This window comes from Oxyura jamaicensis, chromosome 4, assembly GCF_011077185.1.
Source record: "Oxyura jamaicensis isolate SHBP4307 breed ruddy duck chromosome 4, BPBGC_Ojam_1.0, whole genome shotgun sequence".
Taxonomy (NCBI): domain Eukaryota; kingdom Metazoa; phylum Chordata; class Aves; order Anseriformes; family Anatidae; genus Oxyura; species Oxyura jamaicensis.
The window spans coordinates 84049730-84066949 of NC_048896.1; the positions used below are offsets into that span (position 1 = coordinate 84049730).

General features: G+C 37.7%; 1 protein-coding gene across 7 annotated transcripts in view; it reads right to left on the reverse strand.

The window, feature by feature from the left end:
• Window positions 1–17220, reverse strand: part of PPP2R2C (protein phosphatase 2 regulatory subunit Bgamma) — a 189756-nt gene that overhangs the window by 32468 nt on the left and 140068 nt on the right. For all 7 annotated transcript variants that reach the window (XM_035323769.1, XM_035323771.1, XM_035323773.1 and 4 more), the window contains one exon: window positions 16866–17043. In XM_035323769.1, the coding sequence (XP_035179660.1) occupies window positions 16866–17043 (178 nt within the window). The remainder of the gene's footprint in view (window positions 1–16865; window positions 17044–17220) is intronic.

Genomic DNA, 17220 nt, shown 5'->3' on the forward strand with positions numbered 1-17220 from the left:
TGGAAAAACAGACTTTGCTTTGACAGCTACAGAACCCAATGCATCAGATGAAGAACTTGTCACACAAAAGAACATTTTCCTCCTCTCATGATTTTTTGCCATCTATTTGAAAACAATCAAGTACAGCTTGACATGTGATGTGTGGGAACTGTGTTTAAACTAGCATGACATGGTAAGGGCAAGCATCTCCCATGAGACACTTTGCATTTCTTTTTTTTCCATCTTCCCTTTGTGTCTTTTTCCCCCCTTTTTAAGCACAATGTCATATGGAAGAAAAGTATTTTAAAAATTGGACCAGAGAGCGTGCTTCAGAAACAGGCCATTTGCTGAAATCAAAGAGCTCAATGAAAAGGGAATTTGGCAAAAACTGATCAAATGAAAATTCTGTTGCTAAAGGGAAAAACATTCCCTTTAACAGGCACAAAGCTGTAGAGCCACTTCCTATGCTAATGGCTTCCTAGCAATTGTATCTTGTGGAGGGTTGTCTTGACTTGGTCACAGTCCTTCTCCCCAGTTGACTCACATCTGAAGTACCACAGTCACTTCTGAGTCCTGTTGTACCACATCATGTGGTCCATATCCAGTCTGCAGAAAAAACTAGGATCAAAGCTTTCTAAGAGACCAAAACACTTAACAGTCTACTGGTAGCAGTACACAGGGATATAATCCTGTTGTCCTTAAAAAAATAAATGGTGTTCCTGTGCCTGAACAGGGCAGGAATTTCCCTAAGAAAATGAGAAAGGTCTTCGCACTGCTTTCACTCCCACACATGCATGACAAGGAGGCATTTCCATCCTGGTACATACTTGCACTGAAGGAAGGCTGAATTGGCGCCTTGGCAGCTACTGGGGGTGCATTGGCAGACTTTTAAGTCATTAACATTAACACATGGAAAAGAAATTACCTTGTTGTTCAAAAAAATAAAAGAGGTCTCAGTTCCTCCTAACCAAGCTGTTTACCATCTTACACACCACGACTCCCCTCCATTGCTTGGCTCAGTTAAATGGGATAAAGCTAGGAAGAGGCCAGCAGAGGCTCTTCACAGCAAAATGGAAATGGAAGGTCACAGAACAGTGCGAGACGATGTTCTTACAGTCGTGTTAGTAGAGCTACAAGACCAGGAATTAATTATGTTAAAGGCAACGAAGATACTCTCAGGTAACACAACCTTGAGCTTTGACTGTCTAGGTCACCTTTACCAACTCCGCTCAACAGCAGAGGCAGACCACAGTAGGACAAGCAGGCAGGACAGGACCTGACTGAGAGGGGGAAGGAGGCTATAGGGAAAGATCTGAGGGAGGAGAGGAAGGGAAGCAAAACACTGCAAGAGTGGAAAAGAGCATAAGAGCATAAGGAAAGGCATGATTAGCAATCTGCAAGAGCACACACTATGAGGGATGCAAACTGAATGCAGACTTCATTTATATGGTTTGTTTTGTTCTAGTCCAGTGTTTTGTCTGCTGTTGTGCAGCTGATATTAAAATGAGTATAATAAAAGGAAGATGGTTTTTTCTACTGCCTCTGGGCCATTGGTCTACGAAAAATATTCCTCTCTGTGAGACGTCGAACCTTAAAGTTTCTTTTAGGGCAGGTCACAAAGATGGCCCTCACCTTGATCCAAAATGTACATTGATCAGCCTTCACCGTTTGATCAGCTAGAATATAAATGAGCATGCCTGCTTTATGTTCATGCCAAAACATGTATAACAAGACTGTGGAAAATACATAAAGTTCCTGCTGAGCAAAAAAGGTTCCAGAATGAGTTTCCTTGCATGATAATGTGTACATAGCGGTTTCCTCAAAACAGATTAAATTCCCTTTGAAGTGAACAGTATGCATAAACAAACAGCTGCTTTATCTTCTAGAAACCATCAAGGAATACTATTAGAAACTGAATTTTGTGGAAGCCAAACTATAAAAACTATAGCAAATAAAGGACTGAATCGTACATCATTATTGTGGAATCATTTTCACAGGATCTGCAGGTTCATTGCAGGGAGGTATACTTGGATTCAGACTACAGAAAATAATTTAACTGAACCCCCTTTATTCAACTGCAGTGCAGGGCAGAGGCTTTATTTAGAAAGCCAGACAGAATTTTCCATAATAACTTTATAAGAAAAAAAATGTCCTCATCTTTCTTATTTCAATATATGCTGTTTTGACACTTCATTTTTACCCGAGTGGGACTTGGTATTTTGAAATTTGCACACTTTTCCAAAAAATAAAATTCACCATAACACATCTTCCCAAACCTGGCTGTTCCCTGTGTTTTTCACAGGAGGTTGTTCCAGCTCCTAATTTTGTGTGCATCTCACACCTACATTCTAGCCTAGACCTAGAAAGATTCCCTGACTAGGAGTCGAAATCAATAGCAATTCATGGAAGCTGCCAGGGCTTCACTTTAGGGTAATTGATTGCTGTGGTCCTGCTGAGGCTCTACACTGTTTTAATATAAGCATTTCTCTGAGTGATTTCCTCTGTTAGTCATTTAGTGCACACCATTTTTATTATAAGGAGGGAACTGTGATGCTTACAAATCAAGCTCTACCAGTTTTACACTTCCTACATGGTGGTTATATCATTCCTATACCATGCGTCAACTGAGAGAATTAGTTCCAAATGCCCCCAGTTTTCTTGCAGGTTGTATATATCTGAGCAGCAGGCACAGAATCAGGCCTCAGTATGCTTGATAACACCATGATGTGATTACATCAATTTACTATGAAAGAACAAAGCAGGCCCTAACTTTTACGTAGTTACCTCCTTTCTCTTTTCATTTCTTGAAGACACTGTTTATGTTTTCACTGTTGAAGGACAATTCCACTATAGGCCTATCACGACTGTATGGACACCATTGGATGGAGTGCAGCTTTTGAATCTCTAACTCTCAGACCTATTGTCCAAGAGTCAAGGGTCTGTGGAATGGATTATCAATAGGTTAATGAATTTGGCCTTTTCGTCCAATTCCAGTCTCTTACCTTAGGCAGAGAGATGACCCGGTATTTATACTCTAAGTACTCCTAATAGCCACAATGTCAATGCTTTTTATCATGCAGCATTCTTCCACCGCTTTACTAAAAGCATGTGCTATACGGGCTTTATTAAAAGTCCAGAGAGTTGCAATTACATTGTCTGTACCATTTGACTCTTCTGAACCACAAGAAAAGGAACTGCTGCATAAGAGTGCTCCTTCTAACTGCCTTGTACCTAATATCTGCTAATGCAAGGTATTGATCCATACTTGAAAATGATTTAGTAGTAAAATGTCAGCCCAATTCCATTTTTACTTCTATGGTCTTTACAACAATGATTCTTCAAGATATTGTACTGGAGCTGGGAAATCTGGCAACAGCTCGACACTGGTGGCAATTTGCTGATGTTGATGGGCAAGAAACTGTTTCCATCAAAAGCATTTAGATGGTGCCATTATGATAGTACAAAGGCTTCTGGCCACTTTTTTCTGTATTTTTCCTCATTTTTCCTCATCAGGATTATGAGATAGAGAAATAGCAAAACTGCTACAGGTCTTTTAGCCCTATGTGGAAAGCTAACTCATGAACAATTATGTTAGGTGCTGGGCAAACACAAAGCAAAAAGATTGCTCATAATATAAAGAGAAGGTACAAAGTGCATACAGAGACTAAGTAATGTTAACAAAGTTCTTTGAACTTCTGAGGGTTCTTATAACTCAAAGACTACAGCCTAAATTAGATGAAAAAGAGATGTTAGTGGAAGAAAAAGTGGAAGAAAAGCCACAGTCATAGCCAAGAGACTGCAGCAGCAATGAAGTTTTCAGCTACTCAGCTAGGAGTAGTCATGAAGGAGAATTAGGCAGACAGTTAAACAAGTAATACAGTTGGGTAAACAAGGGATACAAAACCTAAGGCAATGTTGAGATGTAGCTCACCCAGAGATAGGCTGACATATTAAGCACATCCTCCTGCTTTATTGATAATAATAAGCATTTATATAACATAGATAATATGAGGGTCGTGTGCTGCAGTGGTGCTCCTTGGGCAATGGCATCACACGTGCTGAGAGTAGCACTCTATTGGTGCAAAAGGTGGCCCATGTTTCCTCACAAGCTAATAGCTAAGGCTGTGTCCAGATTTGTGGCCAATTCAGTTCTCTATTTATGTTTTCTAACATCATAAAACTTAAAACCCCCATGAAGAGCAGAGAGGTGAATATTCAGACCCTTTAAACATATTTAGAAAGCAAGATTTTGTTGGTTTCACCGGCAGCTAACAGGAACCAGAGCCCCTCAAGTCTAAGGGACTAACAAGATTTGTCCAAGGCCAAACAGGGAACCAGCGATGGACCTAAGTACAGTATCCCTAACCTCTGAACCAAAGGTGCCTTTCCTGGACCTTCTGTCTCCTATTTAATTCAGAATTGGATATATTCAGTTAAAAATTAAGAATAGTGAAAGGAAACATTATGCCTTTGTTAAGTTCAAAGCAGAGGAGAGCCAGTGTCAGGGTCAATGCTCTACAGATAAGAGACTGAGGCATGACATGGCAACGTTTTTTGAGAGGTTTTTCTGTTAACATCACATTTGTCTTTTGGAACTGCAATAGCACAAATGGCATGCTAACTTTCTCATACATAGGCCTGTTCATACACATTGCAACCATTAATTTACTTAAAGAATACGAATTTAGAAGTAGCCACTGGGAAATTTTAATGCAATTAAAATTTGAATTTTCATTCTGCCTTTTACAGCAGAACACATGCATTTTCTTCTGTAGACACAATCACGTCTGTTTTAGCTGCAACCACATGCACTTTCAAATTTTCAAGAGCAAAGAAATTATTTTCTGTATATACATGCAGCTGAGAGCAAAATCAAGTGGATGAGTCAACAGAAGAAGAATGGTCTTTTCTTCCATGGTCTTTTCTTCCAAAGGCACGTCTGCAGTTTTCAGTGTACAGTACTCAATCACTGAAAGGTCTCAAAGTCATTTAGTTGATATATTTTCATGTTAATTAATTATGATTTGTCTGAAACTGTTGTGGAATGCTTAATGTTACATTTGAAGCATAGCAGATACCAGTCATGAGATATTTAGGTATCAACAAGATATTTAGAAAAGAACTGAGAGGGACCTACTTGGTTTGCTGAATGCAGTCTCCCGAAGTACAGAGAAATACAACATATATAACTCACTGAACTGCATCTTTGAAGTTGCCAGGGATTGCCTCCCACAGAACTTATGGGAAACCAGAAATAAAATGTCTTCTTTTTTTTTCCTTTCTCTCTCTTTTTTTTTTTTTTAAGAATTGTCTATGCATTAACAGACAATACCATCAAGAAATGTATTTCTTGATACTTATTTTATTAGAATTTCATGCAGCGTAGGAAGACCTGCCTATTAAGAGGCAGGTGGAGAATTTCCAGCTGGAGGGTATAGACTCTTTAGAGAATTTTGGTGGGGTACTTCCTATCCTATATGCAATTTATTCTTCCACATACCTTGTGGAAATCCTCAGTGCAGCAGTACCCTATTATAGTAAAATAATTCCATATTTTAAATCAATTTATATTTGAACTCAAAGGACTAATTTTTTGCAGAATCTAGCTACCTAGAAATGTCTTTTAGAGCATAATGCTCTCCCCCTCCCTGCATGTTTGTTATAGAAGTAGTCAAATAAAACTATCTTTAAAATATCTAGATGTTTCAGAAAAACAGTTACTTTAAATATAGTAATAAAGGCTTCAATTTAGCATTTATACAGGCACTTCTGCATGCAAGCATCTTTGCGCTGCCAAGAAATCCCTGAAAATCAGCAACGTGAAATGAGAATGAGGAAGAGATTCAGTTCTCATGAGAATCTCCAGAGTGAAAGTTTTCAAAATCATCTCTATTAAATTATATGACACCTATTAAAACCTTTTGGCAGGAGTATTAGCTAGTCACTTAATCTGTGTGAAGGGATTTACAAAAATGCCCATCAGCTTCGTCTCTAGGCACTGCAGAGAAAAATGGATTCTAGAAGTTTGAAACATCCAGGTTACTCTCTGAGGCAAAGGAGTTCAATATTCACAGCTGTCTGTTCGTTTGCTTGATCTCTTTTCAGAACATTGATTCCAGACAAGCCACATGACTACTCAGTATGAAAACAGTCACGATAGGCATATCCTTAACTCTGGTCCTGTCACTTTGTTTAAATTAATAAGACTTTTATTTACAAGAGCATTTTTGTTCCAAAGGCCCTAAAAGAGAACTCCCTAAATGGAAAGTATTGTAATTTCATATGTAATGGCACTACTTCAGTGCAATCCTTCCCAGTGCGTATTATGATAGCAGATGAAAAATTGAAATGTCTACATTAATAAGAAGTACCCTGGCTACCTCAATAGCAAAACAAAAAACAAAAGACTTCCAGAGCCTTGGGTTTTAAAGACTCAGAGCACTGAGGTACAGACTACGTGGCTTTCAATACCTGAGATGACTGCATGGGCATTTTTATTATCTCTCCATTCTTCTATGGAATGCTTTTCAAGTTAAAAGATTTTAGCTGATGAACACAGCAAGTTACATTTTCTTTTTTATATTAATACTCCACAAAAGACTGTGTTTTGCAAGGTTAGTTTCAAGTCCAAACTCACAAGGGAATGAGAATAATTAGACCCATTTAAGAGAATTCTCCCCTCTGGCTGAGCTGATTGAATTATTTATACATTATCTTTTCATATAATTGTACCTGGAACTGTGTAAATGTTTCTTTTCTCCCTAACTTTCAATAAATTCATAATACGTGTTTTTCAGGTTGGACACACCGACTGCACCTGTGACAATAGAGAAGGGTTCATTTTTAAAATGCTTCAATGAGACATTAATCCAAAGGGAAACAGCATGCAATTTAAAATCTTCCACATTGACACCATACTGATTAAAACCCATCAACTGAAGAAATAAAATTAGCTGGACAATAAATCTTGGACTGAATCTTGTTACCCACTTGCACAAGAATAACTTCATTGACTGCAGTTGCGTTGTGTTAAATGTGAGTGCTACTTAGCTGAGTATCATCTCTGTGACGAGACCCTTTTGCTGCAATATAATACTCTTACTATGGTTTCAAAGTCCCTCTGTGCTGAAGGATCTCAGATTCCAGATAAAACCTGAAAAATCTCATGGCATAAACTGCTAGGGTGAAAAAATCTGTCTGATGATGTTAACATCAATTTCAGCTCTTCTAAGTGTTGTTTCTCTCTCCAACAGTAACAAACTTGAGAAAGCTTGAGATCATAAGATTTTAAATGGTATTTCTGGTACAAAATGGTTATTCATTTGCTACAAGCAGAAGTACAGTCCCAAGTAGACTGGAAAGCAATTAACTCCGTGGAGATCTATGAAAAGACATCTTTGTACCTATTGTAAAATTCTAAGTGTCTTTTATAGTTGTGTCACCTCGATCACTCTACAAGCACACAAACACAGTGAAATTCTAGTGCTGTTCTTTACTGTACTATTAAAGGCTTCTGACGTGGCTTTTATGGGCTCAGGATTTCACACTATGCTTTATCATCTGCTGTAGCTCCAGACAATATTCTTTTTAGTTTTAGTAATTCACTGTATGGTTCTAAAAACCAGGAGTATTTTAATGCCTCTGGCTGTATTTTTCCTTACCTCTGGAGTAACTACATAACGGGAATGCATCTCTATTTGGGGACAACTGCATTAGAGAAGATGGAGGCCTAGATAAAGGAGAAATCCATTAAAAGGATAACTGAATCACATACTTATTCATTCAAATTGTGTGTGGACAGGAGTGATAAGTAAGAAAATTAGGTATTCTGATTAACAAATTAATATTTTTATTAAACAATAAATCTGCAGTGCAGTAATTATCCCAAGGCTATAGCTATGCTCAAATCACTTTAAATTAACTTTAAAAACAATTCCAGAAAAAGGAAAAGACTCATCTTTGCCAAGAATGCAAAGGCCTCAGCTATAATTAGTTTTTCTCAGCCAGGCTCAACTCTTTCAATTTATGTATTTTTAGAGGACAGCTAGATAGGGAATATTTTCATAGTCCTATCCCATGCCCTGAAGACACTGAGATCTGATCCTCCAGGCACGTATTGTTTGCTTTCACTACAGTGAACATTTCAGCAGTCTGGCAGAATGGTCTTAGACAGTGATTTGATGCTAAAAGATTGTTTAACTAGCTCTGATCTCTCACCTTTAGCTATCAGATGTGATTTTTCATCCAATTCTGTCTGACTGGCTGATAGTCAAATTCTTGAGATATGAGTCAACTTAAAGTGATGAGAACAGTTAAAATGCAGTGGTTTCCAACAAGGATCATAAGGTATCCTTGGGCAAGAAACAAAATCAAGCAAAAGTTTCAAAGACCGCTTTTGCAAATCTATTCATCGTTTTCATAGCTCCCAGAATCTGGTATCAGAGTCTCCTAAAAGATGAGGAGACTTCACGGTATTTCTTTAAAACAAACCACCCTTAAGTTTCTTAGAATCATTATTCACACAGCCTTACTGGTCATAATTACTATCTATTACTTGAATCACATCAGTTAGTTAAAGTCCACAATTTGCACAAGATAAACACGGGACCATCTTGGCTCCGAAAAGCTTAAAAACTGTAATCAATTATGATATTCTACAGTAGATTATGATCATGTCAAAAATAATGCTGTGTCCTTGTGTTGGGCATAGTTTTACAACAACAGAAGCAGAACCAATTCAATTCCTGTATTCTTCTGAATGGCTGTATTGTAGAAGCTGTATCTATGTCAGTGGCTATAAGACAAAATTGTTTCAGTGACTCTAGAAATGCAGTTTCCTCCTGGCGCTTTACGGTGACACAGCATTTTTCTTACAGATTAATTTGGTGAGAGTTTATGAAAGGCCCTGTTACTATCAGGATTCTATATTGTTCAGAGAAAATAGCAATTTACAATTATATATACTTAATTTTTCATTAATTTTAGTCTTCAACTGACACTAAACACTAGTTGTGTGATTTAAATAAAATAATTTATTCCTCAAAGGCAGCAAAAACACACATAAAGGATTTCCCTAACTACACTTCAAAAAATCCTCATTTTAGTAGTCATATGAGATATTTTGTTCAAAGCTTAAATTTCTTCATTTTATGCTGTATTTGGCTACAGTGGTTATGAAGAACAGGTGCCAGATGCACTGTTTAATTACATACCCATGGAGTCAGTGTGGTCCACAGTCTAGCAGTCAGAGAATTCTTTCCTCTTTTTCTATTCTTCTTAATTATTATTTATCTGTTACTACATATCTAATTAGTGTGGACCCCTACAGAATATAAAACAGTTTAAAGAAAAACAAACAAACAAACCAGGCTTTATTTGATCATTGATATCTAGTAATATTGCTTAACAGCTCCATTAAAATGATGATAGGGTTTTATTCTAAGCTATTTCTCCAATTTAATCTATATTAAGTCTTTTTATGGTGCATACATAATTTTGATATTGTAACTCTATCTAGTTTTGCTTGTTCACATCAGTAATTTTTGGTAGGTAGTTCATATTTCAGCTTAAACAAAATTATTACTGGACTTCATCAAAATCATCACATTTTGCAACACTAAATTAGGCCTCAAACATGTAAAGTAAATGACAATTGACCCATGGAAGAAAAAAAAAAAAAAAAGTGTTTTTCTCCAAAACACTGATTAAAGTTACTTTAACTCTTACCTTGTCTAACAGAGATTGTCAACTTCCCAGCTCTTGTACCTCCTAGGATGATGCCTAAACTTTTGATAGTTTTAAATTCAGGCTATTCTGACCCACCTGACTACCTGATTACAAATCTGTATCTTGATTTCCAGGTTTATTTTGGATAACATTATTCATGAACTTCTCAGCACAATGTAGATGTCTCTCAACAGCTACAGAAAACACAAGTATTTTTACTTTCATGCAGCCAAGGGTATATTTCTGAATAAGCTCACCAAGAGGAAAATAGAAGAATACCAGAATGTGGGTGGATCAGAGCTTTAGACAAGAACTAACATGCATACACTTCACCTTGACAGTGGCAAAGAATCTTTCTTTCCTCCTCAATAGCTACTCTAATCTCATCAAAAGTATAGTCATGTTTGCTTTTCCAGGTCCATAATACTAGTTGAAAAAGCCCAAAATATTGTTGAAGAGCCCATCTTCATGCAATTGTTTATGAACCTGATGTACTTGTCAAGCTTTGAATGATCAATCTGGGAAAGAAATGGAAACTCTACTCAGGTAGGAAAGACACCTCATGCCCTCTACAGGAGTTTATCCTCTATTTTCCAGGCATCTGAAAAAGGCAATCTGAATTGTTTATAATTAAATGTGAATACTCTTTCCAGAAATTATGGGATATTTTTCACAATTTCAATAATTCTCTTCAAAACCCTTCACATGTATATAGGACAGCACTTTCGTAAGGTCCCATCCGTAGTACTTTACATGGTTCATGCTGGAGCTTGTTCCTTTCTGAGCCTTGAGATTCAGACATTGACAGTATACAACCTATAATTTGTCACCATCTGTGGTTCTTTGCTAACACAGTTAGAAAGATCCAGCATCAGGGATAAGAACTACAGGACCTGCTCCCGATCTATTAATGACATGCTAGCAAAACTAAATACTAAATTACCTCTGCATACACAATCCTCAAATTAGTGGGTGATTTTGTATCCAAAGTTGTGTAAGTAATTTCAAAATCACTTATCACAGAATGGATTGGGTTGGAAGGGACCTTAAAGATCACCCAGTTCCAACCCCCTGCCATGGGCAGGGACACCGCCCACCAGACCAGGTTGCTCAAAGCCCCATCCAGCCTGGCCTTGAACACCTCCAGGGATAGGGCATCCACAGTTTCTCTGGGCAACCTGTTCCAGTGCCTCAGCACCTTCACAGTAAAGAATTTCTTACTTATATCTAACCTAAATCTACCCTCTTTTAGTTAAAAACCATTACCCCTTGTCCTATCACTACAGTCCCTGACAGATTCCCTCCCTACTGTCAGCTCTTATTTTTACAAGGCCAGTATTACCCCACTTGTAAAAAAAAAAAAAAAATAGAGACTAAAGAGTACATTACATCAATCCAGAATCTAAGCAACATGTTGAAAATAGCTTTTTTTCCCCTTAGTTATTCACGTAGGAGTGTTTTAATTAGGAGAGCAAAGCAACCATTCCTCAACAGCTACACTCTAAAAGAGCTTGTCAAACTGTACAGATAGTTTGTACATTGAGCAATCCCTTCTGCAATCCCCTACTTCTGACTTACAGGTGTGATTTTAGCTTTGCAGACATCTTTGTTTTGCCTTGAAAGGAGAGAGACAGAGAAAATGCATGTGGGGGAAGGGGGGACTCTAGGAAGCACAGAATACAAGAACACCATCAGTTTGAGGAAAAGCTACTCAAATTTTGCTGGTAGCAACTCTGCTAGAATATGGCTTCCTGGTACAGTATATACTTTTTAAGCACATGATGCAGGTGGCAGAAGCTTTTTTGGTAGAATAGGAAGTACTAGAATACATTATTATTTCTCTCAAAAGAAGAGAAATAATGTCTGCAAACTCTCCAAACAGAAAGTGTACGCTTGAGGAAAACTGAGCTGGGGTGGGGGCACAAGCAGGTTCTTGTGCAGTGAAGACATTTTCTGAGAGCATGGAAAATGCATTGTGAATACAGCTTGTGCACAGTCATCGTGTCTGAGGAATATTTATAGAAGCAACCTTATCTCACTCAAGGGCATAAACCTGCCGTCTTCCAGCTCCATGAATGCCAAGAGAATACTGCATATTTGTTTGCAGCTTAGCAGTCAAATGCATAACACCAAGACAGGTAACAGGAATTCTGTAAGATTAGATATCTTCCCCAGCCTGTTGGCTGCCCCCAGAGCACGATGTTAAATGCCCAGTGTTACTCAGGTGCACAAGGGGCTGCCACAAACTTGGTCTCCATATATGTACTGTGATGTTTTGGTTTTACTATTTCTTTGCTTTTATTGTTGTTGTTTGCTTTGTAAGTAAATTACCTTCCCCAAGATACAGTGCCTAACGTTCTGACTATCCACGATATGCTTCAAATGCTGGAATATATTAGACTATAAGAAGGCCCTATGGTGATTTGCTAATTAGCTTAACCCTTTTGGGACACAGAAGAAGGAATTTTTTATTAAAACGGGATAACACTGGACTATATTGATCTGACTGAGAAATGAGTATTTTAGTCAAGATGAGTCTCAAGATGAGTACATGCTGGAAACGGTGATGTTGTTTCCATAGCAATGCCATGACAGCCTCCAGAGTGAAATAGTGTGCTACCAGGAAATGAAGGGAGTTCAAGTGCTATGAGCTACGCAGTTCTATGAGTGATCCAAATACATTCTCATAAAGAATATTTAGTGCAGCTAGATAGTCCAAAGATTGCTGCTGATGTGAAGTAAGCCTTATCAGTATGCTTCCAGCAGTCCTGTTTTCTCATTCACTACACCCAAGATGACTTATCTAAAGGTTTAAGCTATGTGCGACACTGCTATGCCATTTCAGACAGAAGATTAACAAATACAGCAACCTTTCCCTCACTTCTTTTCCACTGAAGAGTATCATCTATAATTAAGGACAGTGAGACTCGCTCTCCATAACACAACCAAACACATAAAACCTTTCAGCGAAGAAGCCTCATATGCGTAATTATTTACCAGCTGACCTTCCCCATTCTTTTCCTCTCACCTCCTCTACTCCATTGCCTCCTCCAGCCCAAACAATATTGAGCAAATCTGCTTGCCAGTTGGAAGCAACGTACAGAAATCTTGCATATTCCTCATGAAAATTTACACAGCTATAGCACAAAATTCACTTGTCTGCTTTTCACCCCAGATAGTATTTATGCTAATAAAAAAGCAAACCAGAAAACAACTAATTGCATTTGATTTGCCTAAGGCTTTATCTAAAGCACATATTCTGGTCAAATTTTGCAAAGCTGAATTACAATATTTTCCAAGAGGGGCAGCAAGAGAATTAACTTACGATCTACATTGCTTTGCCTTTTTGTTTTCAAAGAAATAAATAATTCCTAGTGATTTGTAAAACTGCTAGAATAATGGTTATAACCCAACTGTTCTCAGATAAAATTCTACAAGACAAACTATTTTACCTGAAAACAAAACAAAACAACAACAACACTAGCGTATCACTGCTAATCTGACAGTGTTTCTCCAGCCTTTCCCATGTAATTTGTAAAGATGTTCAAACATGAGCTGAATGTCCAGAAACTCCACCACTGTATTTGTTGTGTCATTGTCACAACCAGCCTCTTGGGTAAACAGATTGCAGTTCATTATATGAAGCAGTGCTTCTCTGAGGGAAAGTAGAAAGACAAATACGTATCACTGCCAGATCCCTTATTAACAAATGCCACTTCAGACCAAAATATTTTCTATTTAGTGTTCTACATGCAAACATGTACTTCAAGGATTCAAGCCTTGAGTGTCAATAAAACAAAATGTTTCATTTCCATTTTACTTCTAATAAAAAGGTGTGAAGCAATCATTTTTAGAACTGCCTGAGCCTTCTCCTGCCTGTCCTCCTAGCTGTGTAGCAGAAGGCACCAAGCCCAGCAACATTCATTCATAATTTAAACTGTTTGCTTGGCAGAATTTTTTCATCTTAATATGTCTAGTCCTAATTGCAAGTTGCATGCCCAATGCTTTTTTCAGAAGCTAATCTACTTCCAGGAGAGTTTTATGTAACAGGGTTTTCTGTAGGACAGAAATGAATTTTCTTTATTGGACAGATTTCAAAACCTAGCGGAAAGCATGCCCCTGCAATTTTACAGGAGCTTACAAGGCTCATTATGGAATAATAATAATAATTAAAAAAAAAAAAAAAAAAACTGTGGAAAGTCTGATGCAAGTTTGCCTTACTCATTCCCTTCTTCCAGTTATCTGGATTGTCCAGTAATTCCTTGCTATGAGCAATACTCTGTACCTATTATTTTGGCATGCCTACCTCAACTTTTCTGTTTATCAAAGATTTAAGTAAAAGTAATCTGCCTGATGATCTGGGTCAGACAACAGAGTACAGGTACAACCTCTACTGTCTGAAGCAGAAGTGAATACAGTCTATTTAAGTCAAACTACACTCATGAATATGTACCTGGTATCCAGGCACAAAAGTCAATCTGCTGCCACTATGGCCAATGTAGCAAATACAGATTGCCCCCTAACATTAACCATCTATTTATCAAATATTCTCTCCTACCGCTGTCTAAACTCTCTCATCACAGTTCTGCCAAGTGCTCATTCACATGTACCAACAAGAAGCAGCAAGACCTGTATCTGAATCCAGCATAGAATTCCAGTTATCCCAGAATGAGCCACATTACTATCCCAGTGCTAATGTATCAGATACAACAAAACGTTTCCCATTCAAAAACTCAAACATAGTCTGAATTTCTCCCTTCATCAGCAGTCCTAAAACATCCTCAAACATCCTCAGAAATTGAACAGGCTACTATAAACTATGTAGTGTTTTAGGAGTTAAATCAAAGATTCGTTCACAAACTCTAAAAAGCTTACTTATCAGTAAGTATTCCACAACAGGAATGTGCTGATGCTTGGAACACAGTCTGCACAGCTGTGGCTGAATACAACAGTTGAACATACAAGAGTAGAAGCATTAACATCCTAAACAATTATTCAATCTCGAATACCTTTGGTGTCCACACTGTACCAACAAGACACACAGTAGCAGTTATGATCATAGCACTCTGTTTTCCAGATCTTTGCAGGTATATTGCTAGTATTTAAAGCACCTTTGGAGGCCAAGCACTTTGAATGACTGCATGAAAATGTTTTCATACAAAGAGTAAATGAAATAAAATGTTGTTAATCAGGCTATGAAATTTATAGCTTTCATAAGCAATTTCTTTAAACTTTCTGCCTCAGTCTCCTCATCCACAAAACAGCAGACAAATCCATCCATCTATCAGCCTTTTATTCTTTTGTGAAGATAAACTGATCAATATATATAAATTATCTGAAAATAAAAGGCCCTGCATAAATGCTAAGGATTGTTTACCACCAACACATTCACAAAACTTCTGTTCTGATTGTATCAATGCCCCCATAGCAAGTCTTTTCAAGGATTTACACACACCTGGGGTTTAAAAATTCAGCTGGGGCTGATATTTCAGTCAGTAAGCTCTTAACCATGGGAAATGACTTCATAAAAACTCATGTTGTCCTCATGAACTGTAAAAAATATATACATATTTTTTAAGTTGTCAGAAATATTTCTCTTGACAATCCATAATTTATAAAACAGCTTTTAACACAACAAAAGGAAAGACATAGAAGTATTCTGGAGTGTTATCATATACAGACACACAGAGACTGCTGTGATTGTTCTGACTCTGCTCTGCTTTAGAAGAAAGGAAGAAAACACACAGTAGGCACCTACAGAAGTGTCCAGGACAGACACAAGACTGGAGGGGGAAGCTACAGAGAGAAAGATGCTGTCAGAAACCATGCTGCTACTCCATACAGGTGTGCTGGCAAAAAAAAATCCCACTCTGTTCTCTTCTGTGAAATGACAGAAGTGCAGTTGCTTGGATATCAATGGCAGATACTGCTGTGCTTTGAAAGGGCACATTTAAATTGGTCCAAAAAACAATCTTATTAAAGAAGGCACCATCGAGCTCACTTAATCTAGACAGCTGAAAGACAGAAAAGGACTATTTCCTCAATTTGCTTCCAAATTCACATTATCTACAATCCCAAAGGGTAAAGGCACCTGTAATTTGACACTGAAAAGGCACAAAAAACATTTGGTTTTTGTTTTTAAGAACATCAAGAGTTTCATTTAATGTTTTTTGTTTGTTTGTTTGTTTTTTGTTTTGTTTTTGCTGTGACTTAAACAGAACAGGTGCCAAGCTCCATAGATGAACAAGCTTATGAAGGAAGAAACATGGAAGACTGCTATGGACAGGAAGAACACCCCTTCATGTTGGTGTTTTCGTTCAGGAATTTGTCCCCAGCAGAACAATTTTCCTTTGACATGTAATAGTCCCTCATAAGATATCCGTAGAGAAATATTCTTCTTATTCCTTTCTAAATACAAAACAAACAAGCAAACAAAAAAGTAGAAATCACAAAAGGAAGACAGTATTCTGAGCTGGCCTCATAACCTATTTCTTGTCTTGCTGATCCCTTTATGTTCTGCAAGACATAGAGAATCACTTTTCTTGGTTCCCTTCATTCTGCTCTTCCTGCAAGTCATCCCATTGCAGTGCAGGGGCAGCCTCACAGATGATTGGAACGATCCCACAGCACAGCTTTCAGGACGATGCCAGCACTTGATACCACAACAACTGCACTAACCCCAAACACAACTGACATGAAGTAGCTGAGCCCCCGAACTGTGCACACCTCAGGGTTTTGTGAAGAAGGATGATGGAGAACAGAGGACACCAACACAGTAAGGACAGACCTTTCAGGAAAAAAAAAAAAAAAAAAAAAAAAAAAAAAAAAAAAGTGGGGTAGCTCAGCATGAAACATCTTCAGGAAATAACAGTATCAATTACGCTAGTCAGGTGGATAGTTATGATTTGGTCAGCACCACTTTCCTGTTTACTTGTCATTAACCAACTCCAAGACTGCTATTTTGCAAACAGAATTCCCTGAATTTTGCAACCTCTTAGCTTTCTTTTATCATATCTGAGCATCTTCTGTCACCAGTACTTCAGGATTTCTGATAATTGTAAGGTATTTTTTTAAAAATCTGCAGAAAAATATTTTTAAATGGCTCTCTTAAGCCCCACTAATGCTATCAACACTGAGAAAAGAACCACAATAAAGGATACTGAAGCTTCTATCCGTGATTGCTAAATGCCAGAGGTTAATCCTGAGATCATCTGCTGACATGTATGTCTCACAGTCACTGTTGACAGATATTGAGTTGACATGATAGGTGTGACCATTAGCAAAGATTCTCCGGGGAGTGACTTCTACCATCAAATCCATAGGTTTCAATACAGGCACCTGCCAAAAAAAAAAAAAAAAAAAAAAAAAAAAAGAGGAAAAGTACGATTTTATTTTTATTTTTTGCAAGCATGCTGAGAGTCTGATGGAGAGCAAGCATTCAAAGACTGTGAAATTATAAAATTTCTCAGTGGTGTATGCAAATTGAATTTCTCTATGGATGAATAGCTGGGCTAG